General features: G+C 43.4%; 1 protein-coding gene across 1 annotated transcript in view; it reads left to right on the forward strand.

The window, feature by feature from the left end:
• Positions 1-17,871, forward strand: part of SNTG2 (syntrophin gamma 2) — a 528,788-nt gene that overhangs the window by 335,613 nt on the left and 175,304 nt on the right. The window contains exons 8-10 of the mRNA XM_056564074.1: positions 920-1,011; positions 7,676-7,803; positions 8,078-8,207. Coding sequence (XP_056420049.1) covers positions 920-1,011; positions 7,676-7,803; positions 8,078-8,207 — 350 coding nt within the window. The remainder of the gene's footprint in view (positions 1-919; positions 1,012-7,675; positions 7,804-8,077; positions 8,208-17,871) is intronic.

Genomic DNA, 17,871 nt, shown 5'->3' on the forward strand with positions numbered 1-17,871 from the left:
GGATAGGAGGAGATCGCAGCGCTGCAACCTCGCTCCTATCCCTCAGGATGATCGGGGCTGTCACCAGAGAGCCGATCAGCCTGGAATAGGAGAAAATTGCAGGTCTGAATTGACATGCGATTTTCTCCGATCGCCGACATGGGGGGGGGGGGGGGGTCTCGGGATCCCCTAGGCGATGTGCCGGGATGCCTGCTGAATGATTTCAGCAGGCATCCCGGTCCGGTCCCCGGCGGGCGTATCCGATTCCCACGGGCGTATGCATACACCATGCGTCCTTAAGGACTCGAGATGGAGGGCGTATGCATACACCCTACGTCCTGAACAGGTTAAGAAAAAAGTGTATATGTTTTTAACTTTTCACTCCATTTTGAATAAAGTTTCACTTGTTTGATTGAAATTCCAAGAAAAAAAAACTGTACAAATTCAAAAACCGTATGGTGAAAAACAGATGGAACCGTATGCACATACGGTTCTGTATGGTTCCCATTGACTCCCATTTAAAAAAAAAAAACATATATGGTTTAATACAGTTTTTCTCCCGGACCAAAAAACGTGGTAGACTATGGTTTTGGGTACAGGTAAAAAAAAAACGGACAAAACCGTATAAGACGCAAAACGGACTAAACCGGATGATGCGTTTGACATATGGTTTACAATGTTAAGTCAATGCACACAGTTTTCTATACAGTTCCATATGGTTTTTAACTTGAAACCGTATACGGGAACTGTATAACAAAAACGTGGTGTTCATGCACCCTTACCCGTTTTTTCTACTTGAGCCCCTGCCCCTCAAAATGTCTGTGCACGTCCCTGTTCTGCAGTGTCCTTCTATACCCCTTTTGATGCCCCACTCCCTTATTTGCCTAGACAGCAGCTGCCTGACATTAAAACTGAGAATGATATTTTTCTTTTTTTTAAGGTTCCCCAGACCCCCCCAGTGATCACAGCAGTGGTACGTCATCCCCTCTATTTGACAGTGGTTTACATTTGAATGGGAATACGTCCAACACAGTAAGTAATACATGTTCTATCGTCAATATTTTCTTAGGGCTAATGTTTAGAATTCCAGTGTAAAATTGCAAACTGAAAAGTATTGTAAGTGCATCACAGGAACCTCTTATAACAATATTGATGTCATGTTTAACCTGAAGCTCCTGGGACCATAATCAGGAATTTTAAAACCTACCATGTACCCTTGGGGTTGCCACCATGGCTGGTATTTTACCAACACAGCAGGTATTTTGGCTTGTGTAACCATTCTCTCAACTTTACCATCTATACATAACGACACTTGTCCCATGAGGAGCTCTGCCCATTTCTTATAGAGCATATATCTATTGTAAATGTGTAAGCATCAAACTTTTTATGGTACTTTTTGATGTGCGAAGAAGAATTGAAGAATGGAAGTTAACAGGGTTATCTAGCGGTAAACTTTTTTTGGTTTTTACAATCCTGTCCAGGCTGTCAGCATTACAAAAAGAAGGCCTCTGGTAATGGCGCTCCCGGCCTTGGGTTTGATCCTCTTCCTGGTGTCCTGCAGCTTAGATAATGACTTGCCTCAGCAATATCTGACCTTGGCCCAGTGATTGGATGAGCTTCATTTTGACGTACTGAGCCCTTACCTTGTTCTTCTTCCTGACGCCAAGGCCCAATACATCACACTACCCCGCCAGCCAATCAGTGGCCTAGGCAAGAAACGATTAGCTAAGCTGTAGTCTGACGTGTCGCCCTCCAACACCAGGAAGAGGAGCGCAGTGGAGGCCGGAAGCAGTAATACCGGGGGAGTGGCAGGAGGTAGGTCAAGATTTGTTTGCTTTTTTTTTTGGCTCCGGCTGAGACAGCCTTGGCAGGTAACCAGAAAACTTCACATGTACAGTATTCTGCGCAGATTTGATGTGCAGAATTTGACTGAATACAGCTTCAAATCCTGCGCTTCAAATCCTGTGCATCAAATCTGCGCAGAATACTGTAAGTGTGAATAGACTCTAAGGGAAGTTTTGAAAAAAGGAAAGGACATTGTGGTACTATACTAAAGTGACTTCCAGAGAAGACACATGGATAACAGAAAGTTACTTTAGGTTTGGTCTGTTAAAACAAGTTTTTGTCTGTTTTATAATAATTGTTTTCTGTTTCTCAAGCTTTCTAGATTATTCCTAAAGTATGTTTAGACAGAAAATAGTGTACGAATAATAAATCACGATTTTCTGCCTGACAAAAAATTGTCAAACATGCAAACAGACCAAAACGGGTGCATGTGTCACCTGAACTGGAAGGTTGCAAAAACTGTGATGTGAATAGTGATGAGCGGCATTGGTCATATTCGAAAATAAATAGATGAATATTTGTCCTATATTCGAGAATTTCACATGTTCATTATATTCGCATATTTGAATATTCCCATATTCGAGGAAGAAAACAGTGAGGGGGTGGGCAACTTTACGATTGGTTGCTAGGGATGTTGTTGATAACCTCTGACAAGTGTATTTGCATCATTCTAATTGGCCCACAGGTGAAAAGACGGAATATGTGAATATGCATATATGCAAAAAAAGGGAATATTTGTATTTTCGGATATATAGTGAATATATTCCCAATATTCACGAATTTGCAATATTTGCGATAAAAATTCTAAATGCGAATATTCATGCCCAACACTAGATGTGAATGCATTGTTACTAGTTTTTACAGACAGGCATAGGGGAACTAAAGGTGACTGGAAGATAAAGAAGATACTATTTGCTCCTTATCTTATTTACACAGAAGTAGTTCTGCATTGATTCCTCATAATTCTTGAAACTCCACAAGGTGAGATCTTGCAGGGCGCCCCGACCTGAGGGAGACTGACACCAAGCTGCTTGGGAAGGTCTACAATCTTGTCCTTGACATCCTTGGACAGCTCTTTGGTCTTAGCCATGGTTGAGAGTTTGGAATCTGATGGATTTTGTGATAGCCTGGGGGAGTAGGGTATGGGGAGTGTAGCTGTGCGGTGACTAAAGGGTGCTTGTTAACCCTTGCTATTCGTGACGCCAGGGTGTGGGCTCCTCAGTAATGCTTCTCCTACCACCACCCTTTCCAAGAGCGATAGGGAGGTCGATAATAATGGAATGTCCACAAACGGAGACTTTTACTGAAGATTTTATGCAGGCTTCACAACCGGAACAGTTGCTATACATGCAAGCTTTCTTTGGAGATTGAAAAAGGTTGGGACTTAAGCAATTTATAGTCTTTAGGATAATATGCGCTGTTCCACTGGATTTAGGGGATTTAGCTGCGGTCCAGTAGTCACGCTAGCTATAGCGGGGAGTAGTTTAGAACTCACAGTTTAGTTTCTGCTGAGGCCAGTAGGATTTCAGGCCTAACATGTCTTTGCAAGTTGCGCAGATCCATCCTGCTAGTCCGGCATCCACGAGAGCAGCAACCCAAGAGAGGGATCATTGGCTATAGCTCCCTTATATTGGCAGGGGCTGGACTAGTGCTAATTGGTCCAATACTTGTGTCAATCACCATTACAAAGGATTATGGGTAACATGTCACCCAAGGACCTCCAAAGGTCCTCCAATATACCATAGAGAATATTAACATAGTCACATGACCGAAGGTCCTGCAACGCTAAACAAGGTAAGTACTATACATTATATTAAATATACATTATTGCTAAATATGTACATGTATCAACATTGTAGAATTAGAGTAGAGGGGAGGCAACTAGGGGCTGTCCCATCTGGGGGACCCTACCTGAGTGTAGTTACTCTGACTTTGGGGACCACCACACTAGGTATGGTATGCAATACGGTACGGGGATATCACAATTTCTTCTGTGGACAGGTGTCTTTTAGAGAGGAGAGTTACCTTTTAGAGAGTGCTCCTAATCTCAACCTGTTACCTTATAAGACACCTGGGGCTAGAAAACTTGCTGATTGAAAGGGGATCAAATACTTATTTCACTGCGTAAAATGAAACTCATAACTTATTTGTAATACACTTTTCTGGATTTTTTGTTGTTATTCTGTCTCTCATTGTTCAAATAAACAGACCATTACAATTATAGACAAAAAAATTGTCATCACGGCCACGCCCACTCAATGCAAGTCTATGGGGAGTGGGCATGACGGTTGTAACGCCTCCTTTCATAGACTTGCGCTGAGGGTGTGTGGCTGTGACGTCATGGGCAGGTCATGGCCATGACTTCACGAGCCTCCGCTCCACATCGCCAGTCATCCAGCACGGAGCGGAGTTTGCTCCATGCAGCGGATGTCTGGGGTGCCGCAGCCGAGATTGCGGGGGTCCCCAGCGGCGGGACCCATGTGATCAGACATCTTATCCCCTATCCAAAAGATAGGGGATAAGATGTCTAGGGGTGGAGTACCCCTTTAACAAACAATCCATTAAATATATGCAAAAGCTACCGCATAGACTAGATACATTCTCCTGATGTGTGGGCTGTATGCAATTACATATAAAACTCTATAGTTACCGGTATATAGGACGTAATGTTTCTTGTATACAAATATACTTCTATAGAGTTTTTTCTTTATGCACTTGAATTCCCAGCATTCCAAGCTCTCATGTTAAATTACATCTTTAATTAAATTCATTTTATTAATACATTTGAAAAATAGTTCTCACAAGCAATTTTACTTTCGCTATGAAGTAGGATGATGTGTGTGACCTTTTATTCTCAGCACAAAGTGTTAGTCTCCCTGATTCTAGCCTACAGACTCAGGTGACTGAATTCAGCTCCAGCGTATCATGAGCTGTCATGTTCTCCAACCTTTGCCTTCATTTTCCATTACTTCTGCTTAATTTTACTCATTCTCATTTTAGCATGGCTAAGGCTTCACTTTAAGCCTTCAAATACAACGTAATCTTAGTTACCTAGTCCCTTAGCGTTTTATAATTGTCCTGGTGTACACATTGCCAATGGCTTATTACCCACCACCCCAATTAGATCTACCTAACAATCCACTTCAGTGATATCTACCTAACAATCCACTTCAGTGATATCTACGTAACAATCCACTTCAGTGATATCTACCTAACCTAAACAGCATATAGAACTGGAATGGTTGTATATATACGATATGTACACACCTGGGAACAATTGTATGAATAGTATTATGTGAGATATGTGAGTCTCTTGTTATCCTTAGTGGACACGTAGACAACAAAAGCTTGCCAAGTTATATCATAGTATTTGTTAAAGCTTTGCCTCAAACATGCATTGGATAACTATATTGCCTACACAATGACTGACTAGACACTTTATTTGGTACCCAGTACCAGTTTGGACCCCTTTATCCCTTCTTTCTTCATCACATACTTTCTAAAAGGTGCTGGAAACATTCCTCAGAGATTTCAGTCCATACGGACATGATGCAGTTCCTGTAGATTTTGGCTGCACATCCATAATCAGAATCTCCCGTTCCACCACATCTCAGCGGTTGATCTATTAGATGAGATCTGGTGACTGTGGAGGCCATTGGAGACCAGTGACCTCATTGTCCTGTATGAGATGATGTGATATGACATGGTGCATTATCCTGCTGGAAGTATCATCAGAAGATGATGGGGACACTGTGGTCATAAAGGGATGGACATGGTCAGTAACAATACTCAGATAGGCTGTGGTGTTTATACCAGGATCAATTGGTACTAAGGAACCAAAAGTGTGACAAGAAAATGTCCCTCTCGCCATTACATCACCACCAGCCTTAACCACTGATACAAGGCAGGATGGATCCATGCTGTCATGTTGTTACATTAAATTCTGACTCTGAATGTCACAGCTGTAAACAAGATTTTTCAGAAGAAACAACCTTCACGCAGTATTTAATTGTCCAGTTTTGGTGCCTGTGTGAATTGTAGCCTTAGTGTCCTGTTCTTAGCTAATAGGAGTGGCATTTGGAAGGTTCTTCTTCTACTGTAGCCCATCTGCTTCAAGATTCAATGTGTTATTCATTCAAAGATTGTGTTCTGCATACCTTGGTTGTACCAAGTGGGTATTTGAGTTACTGTTGCCTTTATGCCATCTCAAACCAATTTTCCCATTCTCCTCTGACATAAATAAGGCATTTCCATTCGCATAACTGCGGTTCATTGGATATTTACTCTTTTCCTGACTATTGAGATGGTTGTGCGTGAACATCCCAGTTGATCAGCAGTTTCTAAAACATACAGAGACTGTCTGTCTGGCATCATCAACCATGTCTGTCTGGCATCAACAACATGCAAAGTCACTTTAACCTTTAATGACGTAGGGCGTACCTGTATGCCCTGCGCCCTGTCTTGGTGTTTAAAACGGGTCACGCCGTGACCTGGCATCACACCGGGTTGGTCCCGGCTGCTAATGATAGCCGGGACCCTGGACTAATAGCGTGTGGCACAGACCGTTGTGCCCTGTGCTTTTAACCCTTCAAACGCGGCGATCAAAGTTGATCGCCGCATCCAAAACGAAAGTAAAAGCTTCCCGGCAGCTCAGTCAGGCTGATCGGGACTATTGCGATAAAATCACGAAGTCCCGATTAGCTAGGACGCGAGTGGAGGTCCCCTCACCTGTCTCCGTCGCGTCCGATCGGCGTTTGATTGCTCCAAGCCTGAGCTACAGCAATCAACCCCCTATTTTGCTGATCCATGCAAAGCTATGGCTTTGCAGGGATCAGGGTTAAAGATCCGTGTGTGCAGTGTTATAGCCCCCTATGGGAGCTATAACACTGCAACAAAAAAAATTCATTTAAAAAAGTCATTAAACCCTTCCCTAATAAAAGTTTGAATCACCCCCATTTTACCATAAAAAAACTGTGTAAATAAAAATAAACATGTGTGTTATCGCTACGTGCGTAAATGTCCGAGCTATAAAAAATATATTGTCAATTAATCCACACGGTCAATGGCGTACGCGCAAAAAAATTCCAAAGTCCAAAATAGCGTATTTTTGGTCACTTTTTATATCATAAAAAAATGAGTAAATGCGATCAAAAAGTCCGATCAATGCAAAAATAGTACCGATTAAAACTTCAGAAGACGGCGCAAAAAATGAGCCCTCATACCGGCCCGTATGCGGAAAAATAAAAAAAGTTATAGGGGTCAGCATATACAATTTTAAACGTATACATTTTCCTGCATGTAGTTCTGATTTTTTTCCGAAGTATGACAATATCCAACCTATATAAGTAGGGTATCATTTTAATCGTATGGACCTACAGAATAAAGGGAAGGTATCATTTTTACCGAAAAATGCACTGCATAGAAACGGAAGCCCCCAAAAGTTACAAAGTGAAATTTTTTCTTCAATTTTGTCGCACAATGAATTTTTTTTCCGTTTCGACATGGTTTTTTTTGGTAAAATGACTGATGGCGCAAAAAATAAGCCATCATAAGGAATTTTATGTGTTCTGGTTAATCCCCTTTCTTTCCCATTCTGATGTTAAGTTTAAACTTCAGCAAGTTGTCTTGACCATGTTTCCATAAATGTATTTATTTGCTGCCCTGTGATTGGCTGATTAGCTATTTGTGTTAACAAGCAATTGAACAGGTGTACCTAATAAAGTGGCAGTGAGTGTACATTTAAGAACGAGATTCCTTGTGAGGGAAAATGTTTGATGTTTAACACATTTTTGTAGACTTTCATTTATTTTCATTGCAAATTGTATTTTTGCTCTCAAATCTTCCCCTTTAGGCGCCATCATCACCTTCCTCACCTACGATTCAAGAACCCAAATATGAAAAGCGATGGATAGACGAACTTTCAATTCCTTTACTCATGGCTCGAATTTCAAGGTTCAAGGCTTCGACAGTCAAGTTAAGGTTTGTATTATCAGGTTTAGTCTAAATAGTCCCTTGTTTATATTATTTATTTTACAATAAAGTTGAGTAAATCTCATGACAATCATTCTGGGTCTGTTTCCGTGAATTCGATTGTCAGGTTTGGACTATGACTGTTTACATTGTCATACTATGCCCCCGGACATGTCACCATGGAATCTAAAGCATGTCTTGCTGATATGATGTATTACGTTACATATGGATACTTTGCAATCCAATATTTAAAGCTCTTTAAACTCTCTTCTTTTTGGAATAGACCAAATTCATTTGAAATTCTGGCTCAAGATGGAGTCAGTTCTGGGACTCTCCAGTTTAACTCAGCGCATGACAGTGCAGACTGGCTACGAGCGATATCTACAAACATCAGTGATCTGACTCTACAAAATGTAAGTCTGTTGACTCTGTTTTGATGTTACTTGGAGAAATGATATTTATATAGAAGATATTTAAAGGGGTTATCCAGGAAAATTTATATATTATCCAGAAAGTTAAACAGATTTGTAAGTTACTTCTATTAAAAAATCGTAATCCTTTCAGTACTTATCAGCTGCTGAAGGTGAGTTCTTTTCTGTCTAAGTGCTCTCTGAAGACACGTGTCTCGGGAACCGCCCAGTTTAGAAGCAAGTCCCCATAGCAAACCTCTTCTACTCTGTACAGTTCCTGAGACAAGCAGAGATGTCAGCAGAGAGCACTCTTGCCAGACAGAAAACAACAACTTAACTTCAGAAGCTGATAATTATTGAAAGGATTAAGATTTTTTTTTAATAGAAGTAATTTACACATCTGTTTAACTTTCTGGAGCCAGTTGATATGTAAAAAAAAAGTTTTTTCCTGGAATACCCCTTTAAAGGAACTGGAGCACACATGACTTTCTAAAGCAGTGGTCTCCAAATTGTGTCCCTCCAGCCGTTGCAAAGCTACAACTCCCAGCATGCCCGGACAGCCAACGGCTGTCCGGGAATGCTGGGAGATGTAGTTTTGCAACAGCTGGAGGGCCACAGTTTGGAGACCACTGTGAATCTAAAAGAAGGGATAGCAATCTAAACGTCTTGTATTGATTCCTTCACTAAAAAAAACAAAGGTTAAAAATTGCCCTATTCTAACCACTATAACTTTTATATTCTCTGTAAAGTGGGCTGTATATGGCTAATTTTTTTTAAGCACCGTGATTGGTACTGTTTTTGTTTTCCTGGAACTTTTTGAACGCTTTTTTATAAAAAAATTTCCTAACCTGACCAAAAATGCAATTTTGGTGTTTGGTATTGTTTTACGTTTACACCGCTCACCATGTGGGAAATTGCAACATGCGGCAATGCCAAATATATATATTTTTTTGTTTTAGGTATGTCCAAATTCCGACAATTAGAGATGAGCAAATTTTAGAAGATTTCAATTTGGCCGATTTGCCAAATTTTTTCCCAATTTTTTTTGGTTCGGACAGAATTTATTTGCGGCTGATCTGTATTAAAAATGGCTATTTCTGGCCTACTGAGAGCCTAAATAGAGGTGTAGAGCACTTTGCCTTGCTGTAACATGCATAGGGTGTGTGCTGGATTAGTGAAATTATGTTGTTATTCAGTATGACATGCAGATTAGAGGCGTCGCTATTAGAATCACTGTTGCAGAGCTGCACAATGACACAGCCTGGAAGTGGCATCAGTATGAGGAGACCAATGCGCTCCAGTATGCCTAAAACAGTATTTGTCTACAACACCAGCAGGTGTGTACTTTTGGCTGGCCTTTCACAGTATCTAGGCCCTTAAAACTTTAACAGGAACAAAATGGTAGACCACTTAGATGTACGTATGTGGTATACACTTATGAGGGTAGGACAATGTGCTCCAGTATGCTGAAAACAGTATTTGTCTACAACACCAGCAGCTTTGTACTTTTGGCTGGCCTTTCACAGTATCTAGGCCCTTAAGACTTTAACAGGAACAAAATGGTACACCACTTAAATGTACGTATGTGGTATGCACTTATGAGGGGAGGACTGTAAGACTCACCGCAGTCAACTGGAACTCGGGAGGTAGTATATCCGCTGGAACGCAGTAGTCTGGAACACGAGAGGTAGTAGATCCACTAGACATGTGTGGCAGATGACACGGGCTGTGCCAGGTAGCGGGGTCACCAAAGCCCACTGCAAAGCGGGATGGTCTTGCTGCGGCAGGCGGCACCCAGGTCGCTACCCCTGGCACGACTCAACCACACAGGTGGCTGTGGGGAAGCGAGGCACAGAAGGGATGAAACAGGACATAGTCAGGATAGCAGGAGGTCAGGGCAGGTGACACAGGAGTGTAGTCAGAAACATAGCAGTAAGTCAATAGACAGGCGGCAAGGAACACGGTCAGGTCACAGAGTGCAAGGTCAGGAACACGAGAAGACAACACAGGAAACACTTTCTCTTAGGCACAGTGGCAAATAAAGATCTGGCAGAGGTATGTGGGAGGTGCAGAAATTTATAACAATGGGACAGTTGAAACCCATGATTATGGGCGTACTGGCCCTCAAGATTTTGGAGCTCTGGCACGCGTTCCCTAGGAAGTGGGGGCATGCGAGCTGAGAGATGGAGGCAGAAGGTAGAGGTGAGTGATGGGCTGGGACTCGCATGCGGGCAGAGCGCAGTGTGTAACAAGGACAATGCACTCCAGTACGCTTAAAAACAGTATTTGTCTACAACACCAGCAGGTGTGTACTTTTGGCTGGCCTTTCACAGTATCTAGGCCCTTAAGACTTTAACAGGAACAAAATTGTACACCACTTAGATGTATGTATGTGGTATGCACTTATGGGGGGAGGACAATGCGCTCCAGTACGCCTAAAACAATATTTGTCTTCAACACCAGCAGGTGTGTACTTTTGCCTGGCTTTTCACAGTATCTAGGCCCTTAAGAAATTAACAGGAACAAAATGGTGCACCAATTAGATGTACGCACAGGTTACCCTTAATAGAGGATAATACGCTTTTAGTGCTCTGCTCACCCTCACTGGCTGGCTACTATTAGCTTTCCAGTTTTTGTACACACCAGTGCTGCAGCACACACTCGCTGTGTACTACACCCAAAATTGCAATTTCTCTCTCAATCTCACTCCCTTCCCTATCAGTGTTTTAGGCTTGATTTGGGCTTGAGGTTAATTGCTGCTGTAAAAAAGCTTTTCGGTGTAACACTCCCTGCTCTCTGTCCCTCTCTCTCTGCAATGGAACGCTGAATTGACTGGGAGGAGAATCACTGCTGTAAAAATGCTTTTCTGTGCAACACACACTGCTGTCTGTCCCTCTCTCTCTATAATAGAATGCTGATGTGACTGGCCGCAAGATGGCTGCCTATTATATAGAGCTGTGACATCACAGGGGTGACTGGCTGGCTGCTGTATATGATTCAGGGTCATCTTGCCCACCTTTGTCCCCACCTTCCCAGGATTCCTTGCCCCATATCCTCACATGTAGAGCCACCATTTTAGATGCCCGGCTCCTGGACCGCACTAAATGGAGTTTAATGAACCGATTTGCGCATTTGACTAGCGGTACTATTCACATTTGTTACTAATCAATTTTTTCCTGAAATTGGAAACAAATTTGCATTCATTGGATTCGAATAGCTCATCCCTACCGACAATCTCCACAGATCAAGAGTTTAACAACAACAGAGCCCAGATAGTGAAATAACACATTACCATCGCTCTACCGAACGTCCCATGCAAGTCTACGGGACTTTCCAGTGCATCTCCTGATCACGTTAATCTTGAGCTGTGTAGATTTTCCGGCAACATTCTTCCCACGGATTTCATGGAAAAGTATGATTTAACTGTCCAGCAGGCAGGTGAAATATTTAGTGAGGAGGAAGGAAGAGGGAATTGTGCAGCTAAGATTTATTGTGGGCTGAGAGATGAGTGAGGGGGTAAAGAAGGCATCAGTGCTGGGGCAGGGAGAGGGCATGGAAGCACTCCTGCAGTGAGGAGAGCAGGGAGGACCAGCAACCTATTATGGCTGGGGCTTCAGGGCACTTGAAAAGCTGGGTGGCACACAATCGGGGGAATTCATCATTGCTTTTACCCATTTTTTGTGGTGTAAATCTGTTGTACAGTTTGTCTCAGATGCTGTTTAGAAACTCTTCATTGCCTCTTTTACTTTAGATGCTTTTTCAAAAAGTCTGGTTACCTTTTTGCAGTTGTCAGGAATTTATCATGTGGGATTGTCCCACAATTTATTCCAAAGCCTTCGATTTGTTAAATCTACACCAGCCCTGACCCTGGCTAACAAAACTGGCTGCAGACAGCATTATTGAAAAGTTGCATGTTTTGTTGCAAAAAGTAGCAGAGGAGGCACCATATGAAGTGGAGTACTGAAGTGCGAAATGTGATCAGCACTATATTTATCACATGCCCTGCACCATTTAATACATTCGGTGCAGGTACTCAGTTTCCTACACACAATTTAATGGGGGAAAAAGACGTTCACCTACACCACTCTTGATGAATTCCCACAATATGAATGCCACCCGCCTTTTTCAGTCACATGAAGAGCTCCAATATGGCCGCTTTACCAGACAGATATTATCTTCAGGAGACTGGAAAAGCTGAGTATCAGGCAGTACACAGTGCAGGGCTCACAGTACTCCCCAGCTTACCTGAGCAGTGGTGCAGTTGCCCATAGCAACCAATCAGATTGCATCTTTCTTTTTAAAAATGAAAGAAGCTATCTGATTGGTTGCTATGGACAACTGCTCCACACTTCCTCCATACAGGTTCTCCCTATGTGTCTGGTGAAGCAGCCATATTGCAGTCATGAAAAGAAGTAGCAGAGGTCACTTAGCAGATGTATCTCCGGAAAAGAATTACATTTAATTTAATTCTTGATTAGTTATTTATTTATTGACTATTTTAAGGTGTGAAAAAGCCTCCAATGAAACATAAAGCTATAGGCCAAATGCAAAAAATAAAAAATAAAAAATTATTATATGTAAAACTCTACGTATGTATATATGTATGTATATGTATGTCTGTATATATGTATGTATGTGTATGTATGTATATGTACCGTATATACTCGAGTATAAGCCGACCCGAGTATAAGCCGAGACCCCTAATTTCAACCCAAAATCCCAGGAAAAGTTATTGACTCGAGTATAAGCCTAGGGTGGGAAATACCTCATCCCCCCCTGTCATCATCCAGACCCGTCATTAACATCCTCATCATCCCCTTGTCATCATCCTACACATCCCCCCTTCATCATCCCCTTGTCATCATCCCACACATCCCCTTATCATCCCACACATCCCCCCTTCATCATCCCCTTGTCATCATTCCACACATCCCCTTATCATCCCACACATCCCCCCTTCATCATCCCCTTGTCATCATCCCACACATCCCCCCTTCATCATCCCCTTGTCATCATCCCACACATCCCCTTATCATCCCACACATCCCCCCTTCATCATCCCCTTGTCATCATCCCACACATCCCCCCTTCATCATCCCCTTGTCATCATCCCACACATCCCCTTATCATCCCACACATCCCCCCTTCATCATCCCCTTGTCATCATCCCACACATCCCCTTATCATCCCACACATCCCCCCTTCATCATCCCCTTGTAATCATCCCACACACCCCCCCTTCATCATCCTCTTCTCATCATTCGCCCTCAGTGGTCTTCAACCTGCGGACCTCCAGAGGTTTCAAAACTACAACTCCCAGCAAGCCCGGGCAGCCATCGGCTGTCCGGGCTTGCTGGGAGTTGTAGTTTTGAAACCTCCGGAGGTCCGCAGGTGGAAGACCACTGCGGCCTTCAACATGCGGACCTCCAGAGGTTTCAAAACTACAACTCCCAGCAAGCCCGGGCAGCCATCGGCTGTCCGGGCTTGCTGGGAGTTGTAGTTTTGAAACCTCCGGAGGTCCGCAGGTTGAAGACCACTGCGGCCTTCAACATCATCTAGCCCCCTCTCACCCCCTTTAGTTCTGAGTACTCACCTCCGCTCGGCGCTGGTCCGGTCCTGCAGGGCTGTCCGGTAAGGAGGTGTTCCGGTGAGGAGGTGGTCCGGGCTGCTATCTTCACCGGGGGCGCCTCTTCTCCGCGCTTCCGGCCCGGAATAGAGCCGTTGCCTTGACAACGACGCATCTGCGTCGTTGTCAAGGCAACGTGACTATTCTGAGGCCGGGCCCGAAGCGCTTAGAAGAGGCCTCCCCGGTGAAGATAGCAGCCCGGAACCACTATCCCACCGGACGACCTCCTCACCGGACAGCCCTGCAGGACCGGACCAGCGCCGAGCGGAGGTGAGTACTCAGAAGGGGGTGAGAGGGGGCTGGATGATGTTGAAGGCCGCAGTGGTCTTCAACCTGCGGACCTCCGGAGGTTTCAAAACTACAACTCCCAGCAAGCCCGGACAGCCGATGGCTGCCCTGGCTTGCTGGGAGTTGTAGTTTTGAAACCTCTGGAAGTCCGCAGGTTGAAGACCACTGCGGGTGGGGGAGTTCACTCGAGTATAAGCCGAGGGGGGTGTTTTCAGCACGAAAAATCGTGCTGAAAAACTCGGCTTATACTCGAGTATATACGGTATGTATGTGTGTGTGTGTGTATGTTCCACAAAAACTTCCAAACGGCTAAAGATATTAACATGAAACTTGGCACACATGTTACTTATATGTCAACAACAAACATAGGATAGGTGATTTAACCCTTACCCACCCCCATTTGCCAGGGGCGGGGTTTATGTTTAAAGTCCCATACAAGTCTATGGGAAATATATGTTACTGCATAACTTCCAAACGGCTGGAGATATTTTGATAATACTTGGTCACATGTTACTTATATGTAACATGTTAATTAAAATATAGGATATTTAATTTAACCCTTAACTACCCCCATTTGTGATGGTCGGGGTTTTTGTTTAAAGTCCCATGCAAATCAATGGGAAATGTATGTTCCCACATAACTTCTGTACGGCTGGAGATATTTCAATACCTGGTACACATATTACGGGTCGGGATATGAGGACGGGATGAGAGGTCGAGATAGGAGGTCGAGATAGGAGATCAAGATAGGAGGATAGGAGGTCGAGTTAGGAGGTTGGGATATGAGGACGGGATGGGAGGTCGGGATAGGAGGTCGGGATAGGAGGTTGGGATAGTAGGTCGGGATAGGAGGTCGATATAGGAGGTCAAGATAGGAGGACGGGATAGGAGGACTGGATAGGAGGTTGGAATAGGAGGTCGGGATAAGAGGTGGAGATAGGAGGTAGGGATAAGAGGTGGAGATAGGAGGACGGGATAGGAGGTGAAGATAGGAGGACGGGATAGGAGGTCGGGATAGGAGGTCAAGATAGGAGGACAGGATAGGAGGACGCGATAGGAGGACAGGATAGGAGGATGGGATGGGAGGTTGGGATAGGAGGTCGGGGTAGGAGGTCGGGATAGGAGGTCAGGATAGGAGGTCGGGATAGGAGGACAGGATAGGAGGACTGGATAGGAGGTTGGGATAGGAGGTCGGGGTATGAGGACGAGATATGAGGAGGGGATATGAAGACGGGATATGGGGTTGGGATATGACAACAATATATGGGGATGGGATTTGAAGTCAAAATTGGAAGGAAATTGGAAGGGATTGGAAGGAAAAACCGGGCAATGCCGGGTATTCAGCTCGTAAAATAAAAAAGGACTGCATTGCTTTTCATTTCCAACAAGGTTTACATACTAAGACTGGGCAATGTCGGCTACTTATCTAGTGTTTACTAAATGGAAATCATTACAACAGGATTGTTCTGTATAACATAATGTCAAAAATAATTCACTCTCTGCATAACAAGTGAATGACATATGGCATTTTACAAAAGCTTCGCTGCAACAGAAACTCAACATAAAGAATTAAAGGAAAACTACAATAATATATGGACCTGGCACAGGCGAGTTTGTCATTTGGCACTGCGCGGTGATGTCATGATGTGCCACCTGTGCTTTGCAGTAAAATGCGCTTCACAATCCAAAGTTTACACAATGTGCATACAACACAAGAGGGACTGTAAATGAGACATTGAGCTGATGGGCCCTTTATTGTGATTATTGTGGTACAACAGACAAGGATTACCTTATGAAGAGACATCTGAGCAGAAAGTTCAAGGCTACACGTGTTTATCTTCTTCACAGCGGCCACCTTTGATTCCAGTAGTACGATGTTCCCAAAGAGACATTGCGGCAGATGTACAGCATCAATATATCCACACGTTTTCTGGTGTAAATATGTGGAATAATAGTAAACAGGAATGTAACAGCACTCTGCAGGGGTAACAGATACATGCCAATATTGAATATTTGGATTATTTTACACTGCATCACTGCTACATTTACTATACTATAAGGGTACACTTACACTACCTAATTCCCGCGGAATTCTGCGCGGTGAATTTTAACATCAGTGTGAATGGGTCTTCTGTGAGACCGGTTTACACTGAGAAATTTCAGCGGCAGACAATTCCGTCACTGACATTGTTCCGCGCAAAGAAGGAGCATGTTCATTCCTTGCGCAGATTGGAAGTCTGCAAGCTCTGCGTCAATGGTGATGGCGCAAGGCCGCGCACTCCTACCACCCAAGAATCACGGCGGTGGCTGCCTGACTGAATTCAGCAAGCAAAGATTCAGCGAGATTTCCTCAATGTGAACGCAACCTAAGGGGGGGAGAGAGAGAGAGAGAGAGAGAGAGAGAGAGAGAGAGAGAGAGAGAGAGAGAGAGAAAGGGAGAAGATAGAAGCAGTTCAGTGGTGGATTACATAGACCAGTGGTCTCCAAACTGTGGCCCTCAAGATGTTGCAAAACTACAACTTCAAGCATGCTCAGACCGCAAACGTCTGACGTTGACCATAGTCCCTTTGCTATTTCCCCAAATCTTTTTCTACCATCTCTCGCTCTCTTTTTGAACGATCCAAAAGGTACTATCATTGATAAAAAGAGAAAGACAGAGACCCCTCACATTTTAGTACTGTAAATATTTTCTTTTATCTTTTCATATGACAACACAGTCTGCTACAATGTAAAGTAGTGAGTGCACATCCTGTATAACAGTGTGGGGTATTTCGGCTTTAGACATATTATCCTACCCAAAGGAAAGGCGATAAGATGTCTGATCGCAGGGGTCCCGCCGATGGGACCACCAAGATGTCGGTGCATTCTGTGAAGAGCGCCGCTCCCGAGACATGATGTCACAGCCAAGCCCCCTCGTAACGCTACTTCACACCCCCTCCATTAATGTCTAAGGGAGGGTGCGTGACGGCTGTCACGCCCCCTCCCTTAGACATTAGTGGGGGGTGTGTGGCGTGACATCACGAGGAGCAAGGCCGTGACGTCTGTGGGACCCCTGTGATCTGACATCTTATCGCCTATCCTTTGGATAGGGGATAAGATGTCTAAGGCCGGAGTACCCCTTTAAGGACACAACCAATTTTATTTTTGCGTTTTTCGTTTTTTCCTCCTCTCCTTCTATAAATCATTACTCTTTTATATTTCCATCCACAGACCCATATAAGGGCTTGTTTTTTGCGCAACCAATTGTACTTTGCAATCACGTTGCTCATTTTAACCATTAAATGTATGACATAACCAAAAAACACTACTTGTGTAGGATAATGAAAATGAAAACCACAATTTTGCAAATTTTGGAGGGTTTCGTTTTCATGCTGTAGACTTTACGGTAAAAATGACATGTAGTTTTGAATCTGTGGGTCAATACGATTGAAATAATACCCATGTTTTCATGCTTTTCTATTATTGTACTGCTTTAAAAGAAAAAAAAATTCTGTATATTTTGTTTGCAAAATATGTATGTTTAAATAGGGGATAAGATGTTTAGGGGCAAATTACCCCTTTTAACTCAACTTAATAGCTGTCTAACCCGCCATTTGGACTCCACAGCAATAAGTCACATGCTACTTATCATTACAGTTTTTTTCCATGGCATGTACAACAATCTGAAAGAAAAGTTTTTTGCAGGGTTTTAGGTTTTCGAAACAATGTTCGTATGCACGAGATGCAGATTTAGTGTGCATTTTATACAGATTG

This window comes from Hyla sarda, chromosome 3, assembly GCF_029499605.1.
Source record: "Hyla sarda isolate aHylSar1 chromosome 3, aHylSar1.hap1, whole genome shotgun sequence".
In the NCBI taxonomy this organism is placed as follows: Eukaryota; Metazoa; Chordata; class Amphibia; order Anura; family Hylidae; genus Hyla; species Hyla sarda.